This window comes from Mesoplodon mirus (assembly GCF_964341445.2).
Source record: "Mesoplodon mirus genome assembly, chromosome: 4".
Lineage (NCBI taxonomy): Eukaryota > Metazoa > Chordata > Mammalia > Artiodactyla > Ziphiidae > Mesoplodon > Mesoplodon mirus.
Window position 1 is genome coordinate 81,667,724 of NC_138979.1, and position 23,692 is coordinate 81,691,415.

The window sequence follows — 23,692 nt, forward strand, 5'->3', positions numbered from 1 at the left end:
TTGCCATTCCCCAGGGAAAACCTTATCTTATTAATGGATTTAAGGGTGAATAATTTTCTTTCACATATCATTTATATAGGAAGTAATCTCATTATGCAAGTAATAAAATATATATATTCATTCAAATTTTAAAAACAAATTTAGAAAATATCATTTATAGCCTCACTATTCAATGATAATAGCTGATACCATTTTCACATCTAGCTTTCCAGTATTTTCCATATTTACATATATTTTAAAAACATTTGCATATATAATATATTATAGACCTCTTTTTCCCCCTCCACATATCATGTGCCTTTTCCAAGTCTATGAATATTTTTCTTTCCAGAACTTTAAAAGGGAACATAAATCCTACTGGAATTAGAGCTCATAATGGATTTAACTAATTCCCTGCTGTTGGGTATTTAGGTTGTTGCCAATTTTTAACTTTTATAGACATTTTTATAAACATTTCTATAGTTAATTCTTTATGCTCATCCAGGTTATATACTATTTGGAATGAGAAACTTTATTTTTACTCTGAAGATATAGGCCATGGTTACTTCCCTTTCCACATCTATTTACCATTTAATGTCCATTAAAGAAGACCACAGCCTTATTATTCAAGAAAAAAAGTTGTCCTATCTTGATCTTGGCCTTGACAAAGGGAGTTCATAAAGCAACAGTGTGGTCTAGAGGGAGAAGGGTTACCTTTTTGGCCTTTCCAGCTTTTCCCCAGCTGGTCCCAGCACCCTGGAAGAACCACGGGCTATTCCCATCCTGTTTTCCCATCTTTAAAATTGGGGCATTAGACTTGAATCCTTCTATCCATACCAAACCTTGGAATGTAGGGTCTATAGCATGAAGGTCATATTTGCCCCATCCAGGAAACCCAAGGTAAATAAACTAAAGCAGTTTGGAAAAATTTAAAGGATGCAAAGTTTCCATCTGTGAAGCATTGTGAGAATACCTCTCTCCTCGAGCTGGAAGCCCCATAAGTGAAGCATTTCACAAGCTACTCATGGGTTGCTTAATGAGGGTTCCAAATGACACCATCACATTTCTTTCCCTTTGGTGCCATCACTTTTCCTCCTTATGCCAATGAGAATTAAGGGTGGTACAAAGGCATAGTTGATATCAACAAAAACTCTGCAATATCCAGGGAGTGTGTGAGTTTAGGTCTAAATCCTGAGCAAAATTAACAGACTTGATGTTTCTCTTGTTTACCAAAGAACCTCATAAGAAAAATGACAAACTCAAGAAAGGGGATGATTCCACTGATATGTACTCACCTGGTTATAAGCATCCAATTCATTATTGGGGAAATAAAGAGATAATACATACCCAACAAACGGAGGAGGAGAAAAAGAACTCCCAGGGCGTAGGATTTGAGTTCAGGGCTGACTGTCCTACGTGCAAAGAAGAGAAGAGGAAAAAAGAAAAGATTCTTATCACTCCACTTTAATTAACAGACCCCAGAGTCATCCGCTGCTGTCCATCAGAATCCTTCTGTAGAAAATGATTAATGGTTTTGTGCTTTTGTTTTTTTTCACTTTCCCTGCCCAAACTCTGAAAAATCCCTGCAACTGCAGTGACATAAGTTTAGGAATTTAACAGTGTTTTTTATTAACTAAAACTAATCTTGTTATTTGAAGGATGGAATGCAAATTTGGTCCACAAGGTCTTTCATCTTCCCTGGTCAGCTTCTGAAAGAACTCCCTAAGAGCAGCACTGAGCTCACTTACCCGGGTATGGTCCACAGAGCTCTGAACACATTAGGTGCTCAATAAATGTCAGTTTGAATACATTCATTCAACATTTTCAGAAATAAGGGTCCCCTACTTGCTACCTGACATTACATATTCATCTGTCCATCCACCCAAACCAGGGTGAAATGGGGGAGCATCATCACACATGCATTTTCTATCCTCCCAATGATAAGAGAAAAAAAAATCAGCATAATTGGTACTCTGTGCAGTTAAAGGCACTTTGCTTTTGCTGGGACAGGGAAACATCTTAAATTGGTGGGTATATGTATCTGGGGAAAATATTGACAGGAAAGACAGTTCTCCTTATGCTATACAAACAGGCAAGAACCATAAACACCTTTGTCATTCTAGCACCATTTTGTGAAATTAACCAGACTAGCATGGGTCGATTCCCTAGATGGACCATTTGTGAAATAATCCATTCATCTATATCCAGTTTCGGTACCTTTTAAATTGGAAAAGCACCTTCATATAGTTGCATCACTTTGTTTTGAACCGACTCAATGTTCTTGGCTTTGGTTTACCCACAACAGTCCCTGAGCATGATCTTTTCACACATTTTCTAGAACAGTCTCAGAGGGTAACACTTTCTGGGATAAGAGTGACAGTAGAGGGGGTTTGGAAATGGTGACTGATTCCAGATAGAGAGGCCGTCACAGCTGGTCACAGATCACCTGCATTATGCCTCTTACTCTTGAAACTAGTATTTACTCAATGCTTGTCTTCTCTCCTTGAGGCCAAGGACTGTTTGCATCTCGTTCATCATCAGTGTGGTGTGTGACACACAGCACATGCTGAGTGAATGTATAAGTGGGAAGGTGGGTGGGCACATGTCTCCCACTAAGCCCCGGGCAGCCCTGTCTCTGGTGTGCTGGTAGAGGGGGAGGCATCTGACTGACCACATGCACTCCAGGTCATCCTGAACACCACCAGCAGAGAAACCTCCTCTTGTCCCATCCCCATTATGAGTCTCTAGGGAAGACGGGGAGGTAAGTGCACTACTCTGCCCCCTGGAAGGACCAGGCTAGACCTAGAGACACTCTTGTGTGGCTGAGCCTCAGGAAACACCAGGAGCATTTCAGTGTGGCCAAAAGGCCAGGAAGACTCATGCAGTGCAGGAAGGACCTAGGCAAGCAATTCTGCAGAAAATGAACATTAGAAATAAAGTTACCAATGGGACATCTAAATCCAGTGGGATACCTAGTACACAAGATATATAACCCATCTCTGGACTTGGTAGCTAGAATACTATTCTTAACCGACCCCAGGGGTCATTCCTCCAATCATCCAGTGGCAACCATCCAATGACCTACCACCTGGTTTGAGCATCAGATGGGCATGCCTTTGGCTTCTTGGTATATAAGGCCAAAAGACACTGTCACACCAAAAAGGACATGGATGTTGTTTTCACAATCTTTGCCCTATTTCTGAGATTTTTCAGAGAAAACTAAAAATGTGTTATTCTTGGGGAAATACACATTCCTTTTCAATTGCAAAGAGTCCAGTATAAGTAAGCAGTCCCAGGGCAGCAGGTCAAGACTTTCCACTGAATGACAGGGAAACCACTCTCTGGCTGATCAAGCCAGATACCTGTACAATATCAAAGACGAGATCAGTGTTTCTGGACAGAAACATGGTCAGTTCTCTTTCAAATGTGCATGGAACAAAATCCAAGCTCTTTGGAGTTAATATTGGCGCCATGGTTTCACTTTTTGCACATTCATTTGAAGGTACTGACTTGAAAGACACAAAGATAAAGGCAAATTCTCCTTATCAAGAAAACATGCTGGCATAGTGAGCTACAGTACTTATCACTTGAAGTTTGGTTTCCTTTTAGCTATCATGTCACTAGGAATAAAGTGAATAAGATGCTAAGATCTCCCTTCATATCCTGTTGGGAAACTGGTTCCCACAGGAGCAATAATCCTTCTCGGCTTTAGTTACGGAGAAATGGAGGGTTTGGGTCAACATTACTGAAAGTGCCAGGCCAGGCCAGGGAGAGGGCCTTAGCTCCACAACTTACTAGCTACATGACCTTGAGGATACTGCTTAATCACTCTCTGAGCCTCTGGCGTCTCCCTATCTGAGTGCTAATAAAGATGCAAACATAGGAAGTTAAAACAAGAGCCCAGTGTGGGCACCTAAGTGACTGCTAGTTGGTATCCTCCCCTGCTGATGTCCTGAGCACGGTTGTTGGCAAGTATGCTTCTGTCTGGAGTAAGAATGGGAGTGGGTCTATTGCTCTGGCATGGGACGAGGGCTGGTGCTCATCTGGGCTGTGGCTCCGACTGTTTGTGCCCTTGTACCTCCCTAGAACATCTGTGATGGCAAATTGGAGTGGATAGATGGAAGATGGTTTACCATGGACCCCTCAAAAGGCAAGTGGGCACATACTTCCAGCTATGAGGTAGACAAGGCCCAGCCTGGGTCATCCAGGCCATCTGTTGCTGGTGCATTGAAAAGGAATCAAATATTTCCTGAAAATCTCCTAGAGCTATTTATCCAGCTGAGATTTGGAAGTGATTAAGATTTCAAATAACTTTCTGTGTTTGGTCTGCCAGCTACAACTACTGAGCTGGGTTTTGCAGAGGAGTCAAGGGGAGAGAAAAAAGGGGACCAGTCATTGCTAATGGTTGTAAAGGTCATTTCTCCTGCTTCTTGGTGCCTTTTGTGTGTGAACGGCACAATATAACTTCAAAGGAATTTCTAATAATAAAAAATAATGCAGCCACCCTAAACCCATACCTGAGATCTGATGGGTTTTGTCCATGTGCATATTATATATAATCATCTTCCATATATAATTTAAATTCAATAGTTCATTTCATAAACACTTTTCACATTCTTAAGAATTTTCATTATTCCACTGAGCTGTGGTACTATAATTTAACTCACTATTTCAATTCAGATTTTTCTGCTATTATAGTTAACATTGTAATAAAAATCTGTCTCCACTGAACTTTCCTTCTTGTAGAGAAGTATTTTCTTAAGACAAGTAGCAATAGGTAGGGTTACCACATAAAAAATCTGAACATTTTTATGGCTGTTGACTTACATTTGCCATACTGCTTTTTGAAAGAAGTGATATGCTTCTCAAAGCCACCAGCAATATGTGATTTTTACCCGTTTTGCTACAGCCTTGCTTACAGCACTGGGTATGAATTTTTAAAATTTATTTTTCAAATTTAGTAAGTATAAAATGGTAATTTGCTATTGTACCCTTAATGCTTCTGCACATTAAAAGTGCTTTACTAATGACTTTATAACATAAGTACTGTGTAAATTCTTTTCTTCGTGAATTCATAACCAAGATCAGGAAGTGTGGTAGGCACAGTGAGAAAAAGAGATAGGCCGGATAAAGCAGCTGGTGATGTACATTTGTACAGGCTGCATCCAAGCATTTCATACCTACTTTTATCCCTAGCCCTTGGGATTGGTTTGTTTAGATAACTGCATCCTGGTGAGATGGATCTGTGTTTGGTGCCACTTCTTCTCGTTCAGATGGATGCCAGAGCATGGAACATTCTGGTTCTAGGTTCCTCAGTCTAGATAACTTTGTAATTGTGTAAGCTACTCAGAATATTACTCAGTAATTCACCTTTGAGGCACCTCGTCTGCCCCCAGGACAGGTCGTGAGAGATGGGGAAACAGAATTACGGGGGGCTCTCTCCAACCATCCACTTATACAAAAGCAGTCACTGCTTGCCTTCCATTAGCCACTCAGCCCTGCATCACACTTTGTCAATGACCCCTCACATCTTCACGACATTTGCACACACATGGTCTCGGCAGGACCCACACCACAGCAGGAGGCAGGCAGGACCCATGACATCACCTCTAGTTCCAGATTCAGAAGCAAGTCTGAGGGAAAATGGGACCAAGGTCATATGGCTAATCAGTGCCTGGACAGGAGCCAGACACAGGGACTTGGCTAGTCCAGTGTCATTTTCATTTTACTCCAACAATGTGGCTCTTTGCAAATATCAATGAGGGACCACAGTCCCCTTCCAAATCACCTGCAGAGTCTATTCTTGGGATGACATGAAAGTGTAGTGTTCTCTCTTGGGCCGTGCTTTCTACTTTTGGTGTGAGATCTCTATCAAACGTAACCGATTCCTACCAGCCTAGGGAAGCTGGCTTGTAAGACTCGTATAGTCCCCGGAGTTCTGATTTCCAGGAGAACTGCAGACACACAGCAGGTGGGGAGGGGGAGACGGGAGGATGGCTCTCGGGTCCGGGTTCCAGGGGCTAAGCTTACCTGATAAGGATAATGACTGAGGGAGTCTGAGCCATTGCCCCAATCATGCTGCAGACACACATCACACACAGGAAGGTGAGGAAGGCCTCTTGGCAGCCAGGACTGGGGCATTTTCCAGGGACCACAGTTGCATTCTCAGGTGGGAGGGTCGTGAGGCACGCACAGCTGGTGAGATTCTGAAAGGGAAGCATTCAGCCCTTTTAACTGGGGGTATCTCCAGTTTCCCACTCCAAAGCCATCCAGCAGCTGGAACTGTCACAGCCTTATTACACATTCTGTAGCATTTCATTAATTAGGCCTGAATAAACGAGTTAGATTTTTTTAAAGAGGCTGCAAAACACATGTAAATAAAGGAATATTTATGGAGAGGAGAGCTGATTTCCCCGTCTCCTGTGTATTTCATATCTGTGCTCAAGAATCCCTCAATAAGCCGAACCGCAAACAAACGTGTCCCCCCCCAATACAATTAGAGAGGAAATTGTGCTTCCACAATGTGATAAAACATTGCCAAATTAACAATGTAATCACTTGCCAATTTGTCCTCTCTTTTATGCAGTTATAATTACACTGAAGTATATTAAAAGAAGTAAATCAGGTATCCCGCATATGGTTGCTGGTTCAGGACTCAAGGTGGCACTTGGAACAAAGACTGTGCACCGTCACGCGTGAAGTTGCTGAGCTCGTCGGGCTGTGAGAGGGGGCCAGCTAATGGGAAAGTTCTCGAGTGGCTGAGAAAGCAAAGAGGGTGCAGAGATGCCAGAGAGTGTAGAGCGGATCGTGGGGAGAGAGCTGGAGCCCAGCGAGATACATTTATTAATATATGATCAGAGAGGAGAAAGACAAGCAGCTGCATTCCGTTTGATCTTCGGGTGGATTCTTGCCCAGACAGCCCTGCTCCCCAGCACGGTCCTGGCTCACGCTTGAGGAATTTCTGATGGCAAAGGGAAAAGCAGGGACTCGGAGAGGCAGTGCCGTGCCGAGCCAGCAGCCGAGCCAATTAAGGTTCGATAATAATAGTGCAGAGACCTTTAATGAATACAAAGTGAAAACAATCATAAATGATTCATCGCTTTTCTTTCCAGGACTGCTTGGCTCTCAGGGCACATGCCGAGGTAAATCCTAGTGAGAGTCAAACAAATCCCCTTTGGCTTTTACATTTCTCCTCCTCGGTCTGCCTCCCCTCATCTTTGTTCTTCTCCTCTTCCCTCTCCTCTTCTTTCCCAGAGGACACACACACTGGAGCTTTTCTTATCCCTTTAAGCTACACGGGATGCTTTCAGGGGTGTCCAAAGCCTGCTGCTTCCATCCTGTGTGGCTGTGTCCTGCCGAGGAGCTTTTACCCATGCAAAGTCGGGGAGACCTTGGGTGGGGCTGGACCCTTCTTCCTAAGCCATCTGGCACGGCAGGTGCCCTTGTGTAAATGGCCCCATCTCAGCACCCAGGGGTGTTTACCGTCGCGCCCTGAAAAGTGCTGAGGCCCTGCCCCTCTGTCCTTTTCATACCCCTCTGCCTGGAGGCACACTAGCTCTTCTCCAAAACCCCGTGTTGATGTCTCCTCCAGCTGCAAGGCCCCTCCACAAGTCGGCCCCCATGTGAGCTGGCACTTCCCTCCGTGAGGGTACACTCCACACCCCACAGCAGAGACCCTCGCTGCCCTCCTGGAGGAGACCTTGCGCTCCTGGGATGAGAACGTGTATTACCTGTGATTTACTGAGCATCGTCTCAGAGCACAGTGCTGAGACACAGCAGGGGGAACTCAGCAGACGGTTTTAGAATGCCTGCGTGAACAGATCTTCCTCTGCTTTTATTAGGAAGCAGGTCTTCTCCCCAAGTCTAACTGAAAATGCCTCTTCTCTGCCTTCCAGGGAGAGGAAACTTCTCCTCTCCCCCACCCCGACTTCACAGCTAAACGTTTCTAGCTGTTCACACTCACCACCTCCGCGTCCTCACCTCCCATGCTCTCAACTCACTCAAGCCGACTTGGGTCCCCACCCGCAGTAATCGGATCAGCTAAGCTCGCCAGTGGCTTCCATAGCCTGACCCCGCCATCCACTTCTCTCCTCCTGGAGGTCTCCCTCCCCACCCCCAGCATGTGCCTGTGACCCACTTCCTCCTTGACTTCCACAGCTTGCTCTCTGGTTTCCTTCCTCCCTCTCTGGTCGCTCCTTTTGCATCTTCCTTGCTGGCACCTTCCCCCGACCCCACTTTAAAATGCTGGAACTCCTCGGAGTTCTGGTCCAGGCTTTCTTCCCTTCTCGTGCTGCACTTTTCCCTAGATTGTTTTACATCTACACGCTTTCCGATAACTCTCCTAAATTTAATCCCTAGCCCATATCCCTCCCAGACCCACTCGGGATGCCCCTTCCTAAGCCTCTGAGCATGTTGAGATATCAACACCGACTCTGGGATGAGTGCCCTGCGTGGGATTCCGTGCCGGCATCTTGGCACTACTTTGCCATCCACAGCGGGAATTATTTCCCTAGGATTCCCTTCCCTGCATGGATAAAGCTGGACCAGAGGGAAACACAGACAAGATCTGGAAGTGAAGCAGAGGCCGTTACTCTCAGATGATCAGACACGGGGACAGACACACGCAGAGGTGCCCGGAAGGAGCTGGCTGGTCCTAGCATCCCTGTGTGCATCCGCCTTCTTTACTGACTACCCTGCTGACAACAGAGGGCCCATGGCCACCTCTACTGACCTGGACGCAGGCTTGCTGATGTGCTTCCCCAGACCCTTCCCAGAATGCCCCCTTCATCTCACTGAGCAGCCACCTGGGAATTTCCCATATGCCTCGACTTGCCCACCTGAGCTGCTACTTCTGGGGATGTAGTGAGTGACTGTTCTCCAGTCCTTCATCTCACTTCTTCCAGATCTTCATTTCCCAACTCCTCCGCATCCACGTTAGTTCTATTTTCTATACTAAACCCTTTATTTCCAAAAGACTTGTGGGTGCTGTTTTCCTGACCAAACCCTGACAGATACACATACCCCTGGCCCCAATCTCCTTTTCCCTCCACATCTCTTGCCTTAGAAATGACACCCTGTTAACTCTATAGAGATCTTGTGGACCTCCCCCACCCCTTGCTCCTATGTCAAATCCATCTTCCTTGTGACCATAATGCTAATAAGGACAGAAACCACTGTGGTTTTGATCCCTGACTTATCCCCAGCTCTAGAGTATGGTATTTATTGAATGAGTGAATGAATGAATGAACCCTCAAGTCCTGTTCTTTTTATCATATCCTAAACACCTCTCAAACCCTGCCCTAGTCCCTAGTTCAAACCACTCCAATCCTCTTCTCTCTCTCTCTTTTTTTTTTTGCAGTACGCGGGCCTCTCACTGTTGTGGCCTCTCCCATTGCAGAGCACAGGCTGCGGACGTGCAGGCTCAGTGGCCATGGCTCACGGGCCCAGCCGCTCCGCGGCATGTGGGATCCTCCCAGACCGGGGCATGAACCCGTGTCCCCTGCATCGGCAGGCGGACTCTCAACCACTGCGCCACCAGGGAAGCCCCCATCCTCCTCTCTTTGATCCCTACTGTAGCCTGCGAGGAAAAAGAGATTTGGGACTGGGGTCCTTAGAAACACGTGGACTTGGAGAGTGCTCAAGTATAAACAGGGAACAGGCCCCTGGTGGATGCCTGTGGTCTTGTTTTGCCAAGTACCCCAGGAACTGAGTTCTGACTCACACAGCCCCTTAGGAATGTGATGTCATCAGAACCCTTTGAATGAACTGTGTGATTGGTGAGATCTGTTTAGTTTAATAAGTAATCTGTAATTGGAACCTACACCCAGTCTTAGATTTCTGCCCTGTACCTAGGCTATGGCTCAACTGTATTACATTTACCATAAGAGGAAACTGCCCCGTCCCCTCTCTGCTCTGATAAGTAAAAAACTCCCTCTGAAATTCTCTGGATTAGGCCTGTGATCAAGGCCCTAATGGAATGGGTCAGAAATAAAATGCCTTTATCTCAGTGATTATACAGCCCTTCTGGTCCGGGTGAAGTGAACGTGTCCAGGAAGGCAACATCCTGTGAATGGTGTGAGCGAACAGCGGGGCTGAGCCACCCTGGGATTTGCAGCCAAGGCAAAGGGGACAGGTGAGAGCACAAAGCCAGGGGGTGGAATGGGACAAGAATGGACCCAGGGCAGCACAGGCTGATTGGACAGGAATAAGCACTTCTAGGGTATAGATGCCAGGAGAGGAGAAGCAGGAAACTGGTACAGGACCAGTGATCATACTGGCTTGCTGGTGCCAAGGAGAGAAGCTGGAAATGGATGGGTCCCTCTCAAATGCTCTAGACAACTCTGTACTAATTTATTCAGATTTAATGTATTTGAGAGGAGCTGTGAAAAGAGGCTGGGGAGGAGGTAAGCTGAGCGACCTGAGTGGGGACTTGGATGGGTTTCCTTTTTAGTTAAATGAGTCAATCTGACAGAATGAACAGAAAGTGCTGGGTGGTCCCGAGGGCTGGGGCGCAGGCTGGGACATTCCTAGGACCCTTCCCGCAGAGAATCCAAGGAAAAGTCCTAAGCCTAAGTCCTATGGCAAGGGATGGGAAATGTCCTTTATTTGGGCTCAGGTGATAGAAGAGACCACAGATCGCCCTGGCCATTGTGCTAAAGGACCTGTGGGGCTCTGGGCGTACAAGCCCAGGTTAGGGAGAAACTTCCACCCTGATGTCCCAGTGTGGTGGGAATAATCATCCCAGGGTGCATAATTGGAAGAGAGGACTTTGCACCAATGAGGCTTCACACTACGAGCCCAAGTGAGAAGGGAGAGCAGACAGCCTTTCAGCTGATATTAACTTGGCATGTAAGTGGGAACACTGAGACCTGCAAAAGCCCCAAGCAGTAGGAAGTTTGAAAATATAGGGATAACCTGGGTGTGAGGAAAGGAGATGATAGAGGTTGGGCTACTAATTCTCACCCTGTTTGTATACAACAGCCACGTGGGTGGCGCCAGCCCAGAATGCAGATGGACCTGGACAACGGCCTATAGATGATCACGGCCTGAATGAAGTGGTACCCCCCTAGTGCTGTCCTCAGCAGCCCCCAATATATTTAACTGTGAAGGAAGTACACTAGGCTCCAGGAAATTAGTCTACTGCTCCTGACCTGGCAAATGTGCAGTTTTCCATCCTGTGGCAAAGGAACGTCTTCCCAGTTTGCCGTTCTCTGGGGAGGAATGTGGTCCCCACTGCCTCCAGGAGAGTTGGAGTCTCTGTCTGGTGCCAGGCGTGGGGTGGCAGGACCTAGCTTTACTGCCCTGAGAGATCATGTTGATAATAATCAGATGACCACGGTGCTCACGGAGGAACTGGCCTGACCACATTTGGAAGCGGACAGAGTGGGACTGGCTTGGAACTTCTACAAGAACTTATCCTACAGACAGACTTGCCCAGGCACAAAATGATGTCAGTATACAATTCAAGTCACAACACAGTCTGCAGGAGCTAAAGTTTTGCAGCCCTGAATGCCCATCAACAGGAATTGGTTAGATACATTCCATTAGGTCCACACACGGAATATTACATAGCAGTAAAAAAGGTATCAGAGTGCGCTTTATGTACTAATATGAAAAAAACTCCAAGATAAATTATTAACAACAAAAAAACCCCACAAGTAATAAGCTACAGTATAAAATAGATAACCAACAAGGATCTACTGTATAGCACAGGGATCTACGTATATGTATAACTGAATCACTTTGCTGTACACTTTGCTGAAAATAACACATTATAAATCAACTATACTTCAATTAAAAACATAAATAAACAAGCTACAGAATAATACCTTTTGGTGCATTAAAACCCAGTAGGATATACAAGAAACTAATTATAGTAATTACCTGTTGGGCAGAGTAGTGGGTTGAAAAGTGGGTGAACAGGAGCCTGAGGTAGAAAGGAGTTTCCACTCCCTCCTTTTTGGTTTTTGAACCACACAAATGTATCATCTATTTAAAAAAATTTAAAATCCCAGAAGAAGAAATCAACAAAAGAAGAGCACAGTCACTAAAAATTGTACTCTTGTTCTACATTCAGTCATTAATTTAAATTGAGAAATGTTTCTATTCACATGCAATGATGGAATAGATAATTACAATAAAGCTGGAGAGCATAAAAATAGAAAAATGACTCTCTCAAATCTAGGTTTCATTTTCTATTGATGAAGGAAATCATAAGCATGCTATTTTGACAGCTCATATTATAAGAACAAAATACTCCTCAGCAGTGTTTCAAAAGTATCTGGCAAATAAAGTTTTGTTTGGGTTTTTCCCCCAATATTCAATACTGATGGATCAATTCTATTAATTGCACAAATAAAACTAATCTCTAGGTTGACAAATGACTTTTCTAAGGGGACAGGCATGGGGGTGATGATGTTCTTTGTATTAAGAGCCTGTGAAAACTTGAAAGTTTCATTCTCAACATCCTGGAATACTGTTTTTGGTTTTCTTTCTGAAATATGTTCGGTTACCAGGAAGAAATGACAATCTCTATTAAAGGTCGGGCCCTAGTGCTATAGTTCAGAAAGGGGGTTGGCCAGAGGGAGCGCTGACACATGCAGTGTTCTGTCCGGCTTCTGCCTGATGACTGAGATGGCAAAGGACTGAGATTGTACCACAACAGCTGGGATGTCTTCCTTCGAATGACAACATACTCATATGTGTCCTAGACTTTTATGGGATCCCTTCATGATTCAGTGAAGTTCCTCAGACATTCTCCTGTCATTTATTACTGTCTTTTTGTAGCTTAGAATCTCTTCACCTCACTGGCCCAACCCTAGCTGGTTTTTCCAGGTGAAGACCTCGGAGCTCGTCACAAAGAGCATCACCGTCAACCCACGTGCCTCAAGGCAAAGGGGAGATTGAAACACTGCAAGAAGAAATGCGCTCTCTTGTTCCCTGGCAGGGTCACTAGCTGAAGGATAATGGCCAGGGAGAAAACCCCTGCAATGAAACCAAGACCTCCGTCCACCCTTCACCTCTGTAACCTGCATCCTGTCAGAGCCTTAATTATCTCCTGCTGAGGGGAAGGAAAGGGCTGTTCTTTGGGAAGCGTCGGGCTTACTCTTTGCTCCAGCCATCTCAGGTGGAAAGTGTGGGCAAAGCACGGAGGAGAAGGATGTGGCTGCAGCTCAGAATGAACACTGGGCCCCTCCCTTTCCCTTCCTCCTTCCAGACTCCAAACCAAAGCCTTGCCCTTGTCACGAGGTTCAAGCCTCCCCACCACCCCATGCTCACACACATTCCATGCTGGGATGTCCTTCCATCCTACCCACCGGGCAACCACCCATGCATTCTCCGTGGATGAAGCCTGGCCCTGCCCCTGCTCCTCCTCCAGGAAATAACATCCACACTCTCTCCTTCCAGCCCCGCCCCCCCCAACCAATTCCTACCCAAGCAGGCAGAAGGCTCCAAGTTCACTAATTTCTCTACATACCTGTTTCCTTCCATTAGACTGTAACCACCCAACCTTTAATGCTGGATCTTTTTTTTAAATACAAATGTTTTTCCTTATTGGAAAAGGGATGCATGTTCATTTTAGGTTATTTAGAAATATACAGAAAAATGTAAAGAAATATATAAAAATTAAGTTTTTAGTCCTAGCCAGAGATAATGTTCTGTGAACATTATATATAACAGGCTTATCCTTCCAATCTTTTCCCATGCAGAGATATACAAATATTTAGATTTTTCTTTTCCTTTACTAAAAGGGATCATAATCTAGATATTGTTCTATAATGTGGTCTTTTCACTTAATACTATATTATAAACATATAAGGCCTGATTAGCTGCTGCTTTTGGGTGTTCCCTTGTAACATAACTCTATTAATATATTACATCTCATCTTATAGTAAACACGATCTCCTTGCCTTATTCATCTCTATATTTCTAATGTCTAGCCCAGGGCCTGAGATATATTAGATACCCTGGGTGGCAATACCCTCATTGGGCTTGACTTCAGAATATTCCCAAGTCCCTCTGACAAGCCATCACCAGGATGAGGACTTTTTTTTTTTTTTTTTTTTTTGCAGTATGCGGGCCTCTCACTGTTGTGGCCTCTCCCGTTGCGGAGCACAGGCTCCGGACGCGCAGGCTCAACGGCCATGGCTCACGGGCCTAGCCGCTCCGCGGCATGTGGGATCCTCCCGGAACAGGGCACGAACCCGTGTCCCCTGCACCGGCAGGCGGACTCCCAACCACTGCGCCACCAGGGAAGCCCTGAGGACAGACTTTTAAATCACTCCTGGCAAATGGGGTCAGGCCATACAAGAGGATTTGCAAACTCTAGACCTTTGGGGACCATTAGGAAACAGAAAAGAAAAATGGTCCTGTGTCCGGGGTGATCAGTGGTGGGGACCGTGGTTAAGTGGAGATCAAATGTCTTGTCTAAAGCGTCAGTCTCCTCTTAGCTCCAGCCAACTGCTGCCCCATCGGGGTGCAGGTGCCATGTTAATTCTCATCCACCTTTCTGGCCTTTCAGAGAGGCCAGAAATCTAGATTTGTATATGAAATACCCAGGCTGTTAAACCTTGGTTCAGCCACTGTAGTTACCCCTGCTGGCAGATATGGCATTTAATCGACCAGTTTGTTTCTTCTGCTGGAATATGTCGACATGGCACCTCTAACCTCCAGCTTGGTTTCTACAGTGGGTGAACCCAATAATGGTGAGATGGAAAAGGAGGCTGAAGGATGAATGCTCAGTGTCAGCTCAGATGCTGCCCTGTTTCTAGAAAATTTTAAGAACTCATTCCTTTGACTAGAGCAGTGGTTCCCAACTGGGGGGTATTCTGTCCCCCCGCCCAGGGACCTATGGAACTATCTGGAGGCATTGGTGGTTTCACAAATGGCAGAGGGTGCAGGGGGTAGTGCTGCTATTGGCATCCGGTGGGTAGAGCCCCAGGGATGCTGCTAAACACCCTCTAGTCCCACAGCAAAGGATGATGCAGCCCAAACTGTCAACAGTGCCCAGTGGTTCTCAACCTTGGTTACATATCAAAAACACTTGTGTGTGTGTCGGGGGGAGTGTTTAAAAAACTGATGGCAGGTAGAGCAATTAAGCCCGTGCACCACAACTACAGAGCCTGCGCTCTAGAGCCCACGAGCCACAACTACTGAGCCCGTGTGCAACAACTACTGAAGCCCACACGCCTAGAGCCCATGCTCCGCAACAAGAGAAGCCACCACAATGAGAAGCCCATGACGTACCGCCACAAAGAGTAGCCCCCGCTCGCCACAACTAGAGAAAGCCCGCACACAGCAATGAAGACCTAATGCAGCCAAAAAATAAATGAACAAATAAATTAAATCTTTAAAAAAAAAACAAACTGATGGCAGGGTCCCACTCCAGAAAGAGGGAATCAGAATCTCTGAGGCTAGACCTCAGGCCTCATGTTTTCAAAGCTCCCAAGCAATTCTAATGTGCAGCCCAGGACCTAGACCCATGATATTGAACGAGGAGCACCCTGCACGCATCCAAAATGGGGCTGCCCCCTCCCCTCCCCACCATAGCACCTACTCAGGGCTCTACTCAAACAGGCGCTCGATAAATCCTTGTTGCCTGGATGGGGGAACAGATTAGTTGTCTATCATTAGCCCCCTACAAACTGCTGTGCTGGACTTGTACTGATTTTCAACATTCCATTGGTGTCTGATAGAAGCTTTTTTTAAGTCAATTATTCAGTAAGTCAAAAGGATACAACTTCCAGCAGTCAATCAGCAGCTACCAACATGCTTTCTGTTAGAATAATTACTTCTGAGAGTGAAAGGTACAGAAACAATCTGGACAATATATTCATGCCAAAGGAAGCTTACAAAATTAACTTGCTATCTTTTACGTCACTCTTCCTGGTCATATGCAATGAGAAGAATTAGAAATTGCATATTAAATGCAATTCTGGAAACTTCCATCACTATCACTCAAGGAGAAATGAGATCAGAAAATGAAAAACAAAACCCCAAAGCAGGGCAGGAAGGGAAGTCTAATATCAGGAAACCGCTAATGTGAACCAGATCTCCTAATAATCAGAATGATTTCATCAGTGACTTATTCGCACCTAATCAAGTTAGGGGAAATTTTCACAAGTCTGGGTGGAAGCTATCAAGTGGGGAGAGATGAGCATGCAAGAAGTGTTTAGGATTGAAATCTGCACCAGCCAACCAACCTGCCTGCCAGTTGTGGTATTACTGCCCATGGCACCCTGGGGCTTGCTGAGCTTGGCATAGAACCTCCAGTCGGGTGTGCAGAAAGCCTGGGGTCTTTATCCAGAGCCATGGCTAATACTGGGAATGCAATGGTCCACAGCAGAACCCCATCCCTGGATACTGGAGCCTAGCGATGGACTGGTGATGGAGACGCAGGCAAACATGGACCATTCAGTCCAGTGGAGGGGGCCACAGTAAGAGCCTTGCTGAGAGGGCAGGTGCTGAGGCCTCTGCAGGAGGGGTGCCAGTGCAGCCCTGGAAGCAGTGAGGAAGTGGGAGGAGGCATCTCAGCTGCGCATAAGGAGGTGTTAGGGATGTGAAGGGCTTAGGGGAAGACTAGCCCTGATGAAAGAAACAGCATGGACAAAGATCTGGAGGTAAGAGAGAACTTGATGTGCTGGGGGCACCCCAAGAAGTCTGACACAGCTAGTGGTTCCTCAGAAGGTGGGCAGAGCGGGCGAGGTTGAGGCTGGAAAGGCAGCAGGGCCAGATCGTGAAGGCACAATGTCCTGACTGCGGGGGGCATGCATGGAGAGCTTCTTTCTGGTGGAAAAAAGGTAGGGATCCTAAAGAGGGAAGTCACAGGGTCAGAGGAAGACACTGGGATTGGCGTCAGACAGACCCTGCGTTCCCGCGCCAATGCCACCATGTTCTGCGTGACCTTGGGCAAGGGACTAATCTGTAATCAGGGAATAAGGAGAACACCTCCTTGTCAAGGTTGTTACAAGGATGAGTGAGATATTGGGCTGGCCAAGAAGTTCATTCGGTTTTAACTAAAAATAAAGATATTTTTCATTTTCACCAAAAACTTTAATGTATTCACGAACCAAATGAACTTTTTGGCCAACCCAATATATGCGGGGCTGGGGGTATAGGTGAAAGAATGGTTGCGTTGACACTGGGAAAGGACTCCAGTGGATACAGAAGGAATAAATACAAAAAAGGGAAAGAGGGAAGAGAGATGAAGAAGACTGTAGTCTGTGGAAGAGTTTTTTGGGGGAGCTTGAAGACAAGAGAGGAAGAGGAAGAGAAGGAGGGAGTAAACGTACCAGGAATCTAATCCACTGTTTTGGTATTTTCTCAAAATACTGATATTCCTCTGACTCTGGGCCAAGCTGCCACGGGCCATGAGGGACACGTGGAAGGCCCCGTCACCTGGCCCGCACCGGCTCTTGGAAAAACTTGCTGCTGTTGCAAGTTTTATGGTTGTGGTTGTTTTTAGGGCTCGACCATCACAAAGGCCCCTTTCCAGGATACACGTGGCTCTGTGGCCGCAAAGCCCTCGTCCACCCATTGGAAGGCAGGGCCTCCAGAGATCTGCCTCCGCGGGGTGGAGTGTTATTCCCACCCCAGCCCTGGGTTTTTCTCAATCTCTGCCTTGTAATTGTGGTGGGATATCACCTCTCTGCTTTGCCTGCACCCCAGCAGACAACATGAGGCCTCCGGTACTGTGAAGAAAAGGCAGGTGTCTGGGGAATAAACCCTATGTCCAGAGGGAAGCGGAGAAGCTTGCCCTCTGATGATAATTGCATTCCACAGCTTGCTGTTTCAGCAGCTAGAAGCAAACCCAGGCCTGATTAGGTTCTTATTCAATAAGACTCTCGTCCATGCAAGATCAGGAGACATGGATTTTTCTAGACTATTTTTTGGTCAGAAAATGCTCTGGAATAGACTGCTTTGGTCTCAGGACACTAGACTATACGGAGTCAATGTCATTCTTATAACAGCACAGTAACCCAAACTGATTTATAATATAACTTTTTGGACATTAAAATGTTAATGAAATTGCTGTCATGAAAAAGAATAGCTTGAATTTCTATTTTAACCATTCTCAAGGTCCCATCTCTTTTAAAAAATTCATTTCCTCTCACTTGAAGAAACTGCTATGCCATCTAATTTAAAAAATCAGTTCCCCTCCCCCCAGGGTGATTTACTTTCTCTATAGACAAATGGTAGTAACCGGCCAAGAATCTAAATGTTAAATGCAAGGAAAAATGAGATCTTTGGAAATGAAAATAAATGATCAATTTTTCTTCCTTCGGAGAAATCGCTACTCCCAAAAGATACAGGATGTGGAAAGGGGAGGAAACAAATGATTTCAACTCTAAGTTCCTTGAAAGCAGCCACTCAGCCTTCTTATCTTTGTTTCCATCTATACATTTCTGGACATTTATGGAGCACGTGTGGATGCCAGCTCTCACTTAGGAAACTCACAGATCAGGGCAAATGACAAACAGATCACTGCGGTGAAACGAGAGAAGTGCCTCCAGGAGAGACAGGTACTAAGATTGCAGGGTCAAGAACCCCAAAGATAAAGGAGGGCAGGGATCGTATCACAGAGCAGGGGGCATTTGAGTAGGGTATTGACAGGTGAGTAGAAGTTGTCCAATTGGAGGGAGAAGTAGGAAAAGACACATGTTGTATGGGGAAAGCTGAATACCACAAACTGAAAGGAAGCACAGCTGAAGAGCATGGCGGAGGACAGGCACGTGCTGAAGACACACACAAACCCAATTCAGTGCCTAGATCTTATCTTCTAGCTGACAGTAGCATTAGAAAGGGTCCTATGCAGTATTACAGAAATTATTCTGGCTTCAGTGTAGAAGACAGACCAGCTGGGGGTGATCCTGAGTTGTGAGGCCAGGGAGGCAACTACTACACTGGTCTGAGCAAGAGATGAGGAGGACCTGCACCAGGGCAGTGGTGGTGTGGATGCAGAAGAAGGGCAGGTGCAAGAGACGCCTGCAAGGTGGGATCAGCAGGACTGGGTGAGCAGTCCCTTAGCCTCAAGTTTTCATTCAGAGAATGTGGAAAGCTGCAGGCTGACGGCCAACTGCATAATTCATGCTGAGAAGGAAAGAGCCAAAAAAAAATGATAGTGGGAGGATGGAAAAAGGTGGGAGGCATCTAGCTAAGAAGAAAAGGGCAAAGGAAACTGAGCAGAGAACAGGTTGGATTAGTGCCACATAACCTCAGGTTTGGAAGAGGCCTTCCCTGATAAGTGGCTTTCTGGCTTTTCTTCACATACTTTTGTTGATGGGGGGCTCATTACCTGTAGAGTCATCCCATTCCATTGATATCTTTTGTGAGTTCTTTGAACCACAATCTTTTCCTCTGGCTCCACAGAGCTTCCTTTGAATTTTTACTTTCAGTTGCTCAAAAACACTTTTTGGAAACCTCTTTGATTTAGCAAGAAGCAGCTGGATGTCCTGGCAGGCCTCCCATCCTGCTGATGGAGAATCCTCCAGTAGAGCAGGGCAGAGGCTGAGATAAATTCACAGTGCAGGAACACAAAGTAGGGGACACGTGTGGTTGCCCACTCTTGCCCTTGACCTTGGGTTTTAAGCTACGTTAGCTGTCTGAGTCCCCTGCCCCATCCCACCCCATCAGAAAATCACCAATACCGTGCTGTTGCAGCCAGCAAAGCAGGCAGACAGGTAGGTGATGCCATCTGCTCCACACACTGGAGTGAAGGAATCCGTTTGGCATTCACAGTTTTTATTGCAGGACGAGTAGGGGTCCAGGGCCGAGCCAGGTGATGAGCTGGAAAAGACAGGAAACGTGGAACCCATCAGAGAAAGGTCAACTTCTGTTGGATGCCCCCAGTGACAGCCCTCTGCCCTCTGTGGTCATGGTCGCCACTGTGGTCATTGTTCAGGGAAGGAGGGCCATCAGTGCTTGGACTGTGCATGGATATACAGAAGCTGCCTCTGCCCGTGTGCTCCCATTCTGCCTGTCTGACCTCGCAGGGTGGCAGATAAGCCCAGCCCTACTTCTCCTGACTTAACTTCGTGAGAAGGCCTGGTGGCCTGCTCAGAGGAGGAGGCTGGTGTGGAGAGGAACTGGTACCCTGCAGGCCAACCATGCTACAGCCCTGATGCTCCAAACTGGACTCACAAGGCAGCTGCAGAGTCTCACGTAGAAAAGGGGACAGCTATTGGCACCAGATATGTAAGGACTCTCTGTAATTCCCTCTAAGGGCAAGTCTGATTGGACTTTAGTTCAAAGTCTTGGGATAATAACTAGGAAATAAGTTGTCCTATAAGAGCTAACTTCTTTCCATTCTTCTCTCCTTTTTTCCCTTCCATCTCTCCCTCCCACACTTATCAATACCTACCATGGCTCAGACCCCGTAATTACTATGTGAGTCTAACGATAGATTCTGATGGTTTAAGGAATTGTTGGGACTTCCCTGGTGATTCAGTGGTTAAGACTCCGTGCTTCCATTGCAGGGGGCGTAGGTTTGATCCCTGGTCAGGGAACTAAGATCCCTCATGCCATGCGTGCGGCCAAAAAAAAAAAAAAAAAAAAAAAAAAAGGAATTGTTGAAGTCTCTTACTTTAAGCTGAATTTTAAAATAAAACTTATTTTTAATTTTCTATCTTCACGTCATTCCTAAAGTCAAATGCCAAAAATAGGCATTTGAGTCCTCTGGGGAGTGAATGTCTGACTGTCTCCCCAGTGCTCCCTTGGCCGCCCTGGGAGAGAGCCTTTAAGTGGAAGTCAGCCCTCTCTGCCCAGAAGGTTCACATAGATTCTTCGACCCTGGGAGGAAGATGCAGAGGCATCATAGACTTCGCAGCTCATGGTCACTAGGGACAAAGCTGGCTCCATTAACCTACCCCGGAGAGAGGGTCCTGGCATCCTGGGCAGGCAGGGGTAGCAAGACCTTTCTGGAACTTACGTGTTTCCATAGGGAACAGTAACCCCAGCCACAGGGCCCGTGTCACAGCCCAGGAAGAGGAAGGAGACGTAACAAGCGGTGGACACCAGGTTGACGAGCATGGCCATCCGAATGGCCCCGAGGGCAGACAGGCTGAGTTTCTTCACCAGGAGACCGCCCAGGAAGATGCCCAGACAGGCACATGGGATCGCAGTCATCCCTGGAGGAGAGCAGAGGGGCGGGGACCATTAGCCAGGGAAGAAGGGCCAATCAATGCAGACACTGGGTGCCAGGCCCGAGGCTGAGCCCTGCACGGACAGGATTCCCTGTGACACCACTGTGGTGCCACTTGCTCCACTGTGCCCCAAAGTGTCTGTTAATGGCCTCATTTCTACCCTCAAGGAGCTCACGAAAATTGGGGAAGACAGACAAGTAAAAACTCAATGATTAGGAGTCTAAGTCATACACCTTGCATGCTAAGTGGGGAACCCTCGTAGGAAACACACCCAGCTGGTGTGGGAACAACCGAGAGACAAGTCAGACCAGCTGGGAACACGCACGCGCATTTGAGGAAAGCATCAGGGAGCAGTGATGTGCCCTCTGTGCGTTTTCCAGGTGGTGTGAGGGAAAGGGGATCAAATTGGGGATTTTCTCCCACTCTTCAGGCAAGGAAGGGTCCGGAGGCTCTTTAACCAAAGGTCCCAGAACTCACCAGCCTGTGGAGACGGTGTTTTAACCAGCCCCGTGACCTCTCAGGAAGCAGCATCAATCAAATCAATATGTTTCGTAGCTCCTGGTGAGTAACTGGCATGTATTTTTTTCCCTTTCCTATAAACAGAGCTATCTGCAAGGCAGCAGGACCATAAACCTGTTATTTCTGATTCTCAGAGACTCAGGGCATCTTAGGAGGACCAAAGGATCCTAGGGTTCCAATCTCCTGTTTGGTTTTGTTCTGTTCTGATTCACTTCAGCTAAACTCAGCTTTAAATTACTGTGTGTCATTTATCTACCGTGTAGATTGTGCATGGCTAATTTTCCAGTTTAGGCTGCCTCTTCCTTGCCAATCAACAGACCTCTAGGTCAACTGACTACATCAATCAGCTGGTATGTGCTAAAGGAATGCAAATTAATTTTAATATTCGGGTGAGAAAAACAATCAGGGAGGCTGAGCTCTGCAAAGGAAATAGCACAAGTCACACTTTTTGAAAAACATAGTATCTCTGTATTATTTGATGCTCTTGGATGATCTGTGCTTGGTTCTCTCTCGTCCTGGTATAGATGATCCTCAGGACCTCGCCCCTATTTGCCTGTCTATACCCCATGCCATACCACTCCCCCAACTATGCCCAATCCTCCTCTTCTGTCTCCCTGGAATAGGCCAAATCCATTCAAGCCCCCAGTCTCTACACTTGCTGTTTCCTGTTCTAGGACATTCTTACCCTCTATCTTTACTTTACTGGGCCCTATGCTCATCATGGAGGCCTTCCCAGACCACCCCATCTAGAGTGGTCCTGCAGCCCATTTGGGATTTCCTACTGTTTCTTGCCCTGTTTTATTGTTTGCATGGCTCTCCCCAGTATCTGAAGCTGCCTCAGGTATTTCTGGTTTTCTTGTTTCTTGTTCTCTCTCCCCCTCCTAAAATGCAGCTTCCCTGAGGACAAGAACCATTCCATCCTGTTCAGTCCCGGCTCCCTGTGCCTAGCACGGTGCCCAGCACAGAATGCGCACTTGGGGATTATTTTCAAGATGAATGGAACAGCGAGCAGATGGGATTTGTGTGAGTGAATGCTGATGACCAGTGCCCACGCCCAGAGAGCAGGTTGCATTTTGTTCCATTTTCCGTCAGAGGCAGCAGGGAGCGGCCCCTGGTGATGATGGTAACTATGGCAATAACAGGCTTTCGGCACCTTTTCTGCAAGCCATCATCAGCCTTCCCTCTCCCTCCCTGACGTGTGTGCAGCCTTAGCATGCGGGCAGTTATCAGAACTTCCCCCAAACTCCATCCTCATTAACTTAACCTATGCAGATTGAGTCCTTTTTATCTTCACGCATAAATCAATGCCATCAGCCCTTAATCATCTGTGTTGCTCTTTTCTGAACTCTGCCCCATCTGCTGATGACTTCGTGGGTGGCCCAGAGACAGCGCTGATGGCCCAGGATGACTGCAGGGGTCCATCCCCTAGGTCTGCGGGGGCTACTGATGAAGCATTTCTGGACACGAGCCTTGCCTTACGCTTCTGCTGCCTCTCTCTGTCCCCTAAAGGCCCCCTGCCAGCCCCTCCTGCAGCCAGCCTTCCAGAGTCCATGCTAATAGACTGATGCTATGGGCAGGGCACAGGGAGAGGGCACGTGTCCTGCCTGCCTGGGCTGCCAGCCGGATGGACGGACCGACAGATGGGCCACCAGGCTGCTTCTCCACATGGCGAGAGAGGGTCTCCCTGTGCAAGTGCTCTAACAGACAGAGTCCCTGGGACAGAAACAGGCGCAGGAAGGTGAGATTGTTTTTGACCTTCTGCCCTGAAGACTACTGATTTGTTTGTTGATAGAAAACTTTGGAAATCGGTCCTGAAATAGAACATAGCCCCAACTTTGAAGCAAATGTAATCAAAATGTAAGGAGCTGCTGCAAAGAAATCAGGAAGTGAGAGATAAACTCTTTGGGTGCTGGAGGGCAAAACCTGAGAGACTGTAGGTATAATGAAGAAGTTATAACTTTAATTATAGAGAGACACATTTTACCCTATCTCTGTCAGACAGGTACTAAAGGGCTGACTGCATCTTGCTAATACCTCTTGGAAGAAATACTTAT

General features: G+C 46.6%; 1 protein-coding gene across 2 annotated transcripts in view; it reads right to left on the reverse strand.

Annotated features, from left to right (window-relative positions):
- Positions 1-23,692, reverse strand: part of SLCO3A1 (solute carrier organic anion transporter family member 3A1) — a 318,868-nt gene that overhangs the window by 18,953 nt on the left and 276,223 nt on the right. For both annotated transcript variants that reach the window (XM_082618896.1, XM_082618895.1), the window contains exons 6-9: positions 20,906-21,104; positions 19,626-19,764; positions 6,010-6,185; positions 1,327-1,391 (exon numbers count right to left, since the gene is read on the reverse strand). In XM_082618896.1, coding sequence (XP_082475022.1) covers positions 1,327-1,391; positions 6,010-6,185; positions 19,626-19,764; positions 20,906-21,104 — 579 coding nt within the window. The remainder of the gene's footprint in view (positions 1-1,326; positions 1,392-6,009; positions 6,186-19,625; positions 19,765-20,905; positions 21,105-23,692) is intronic.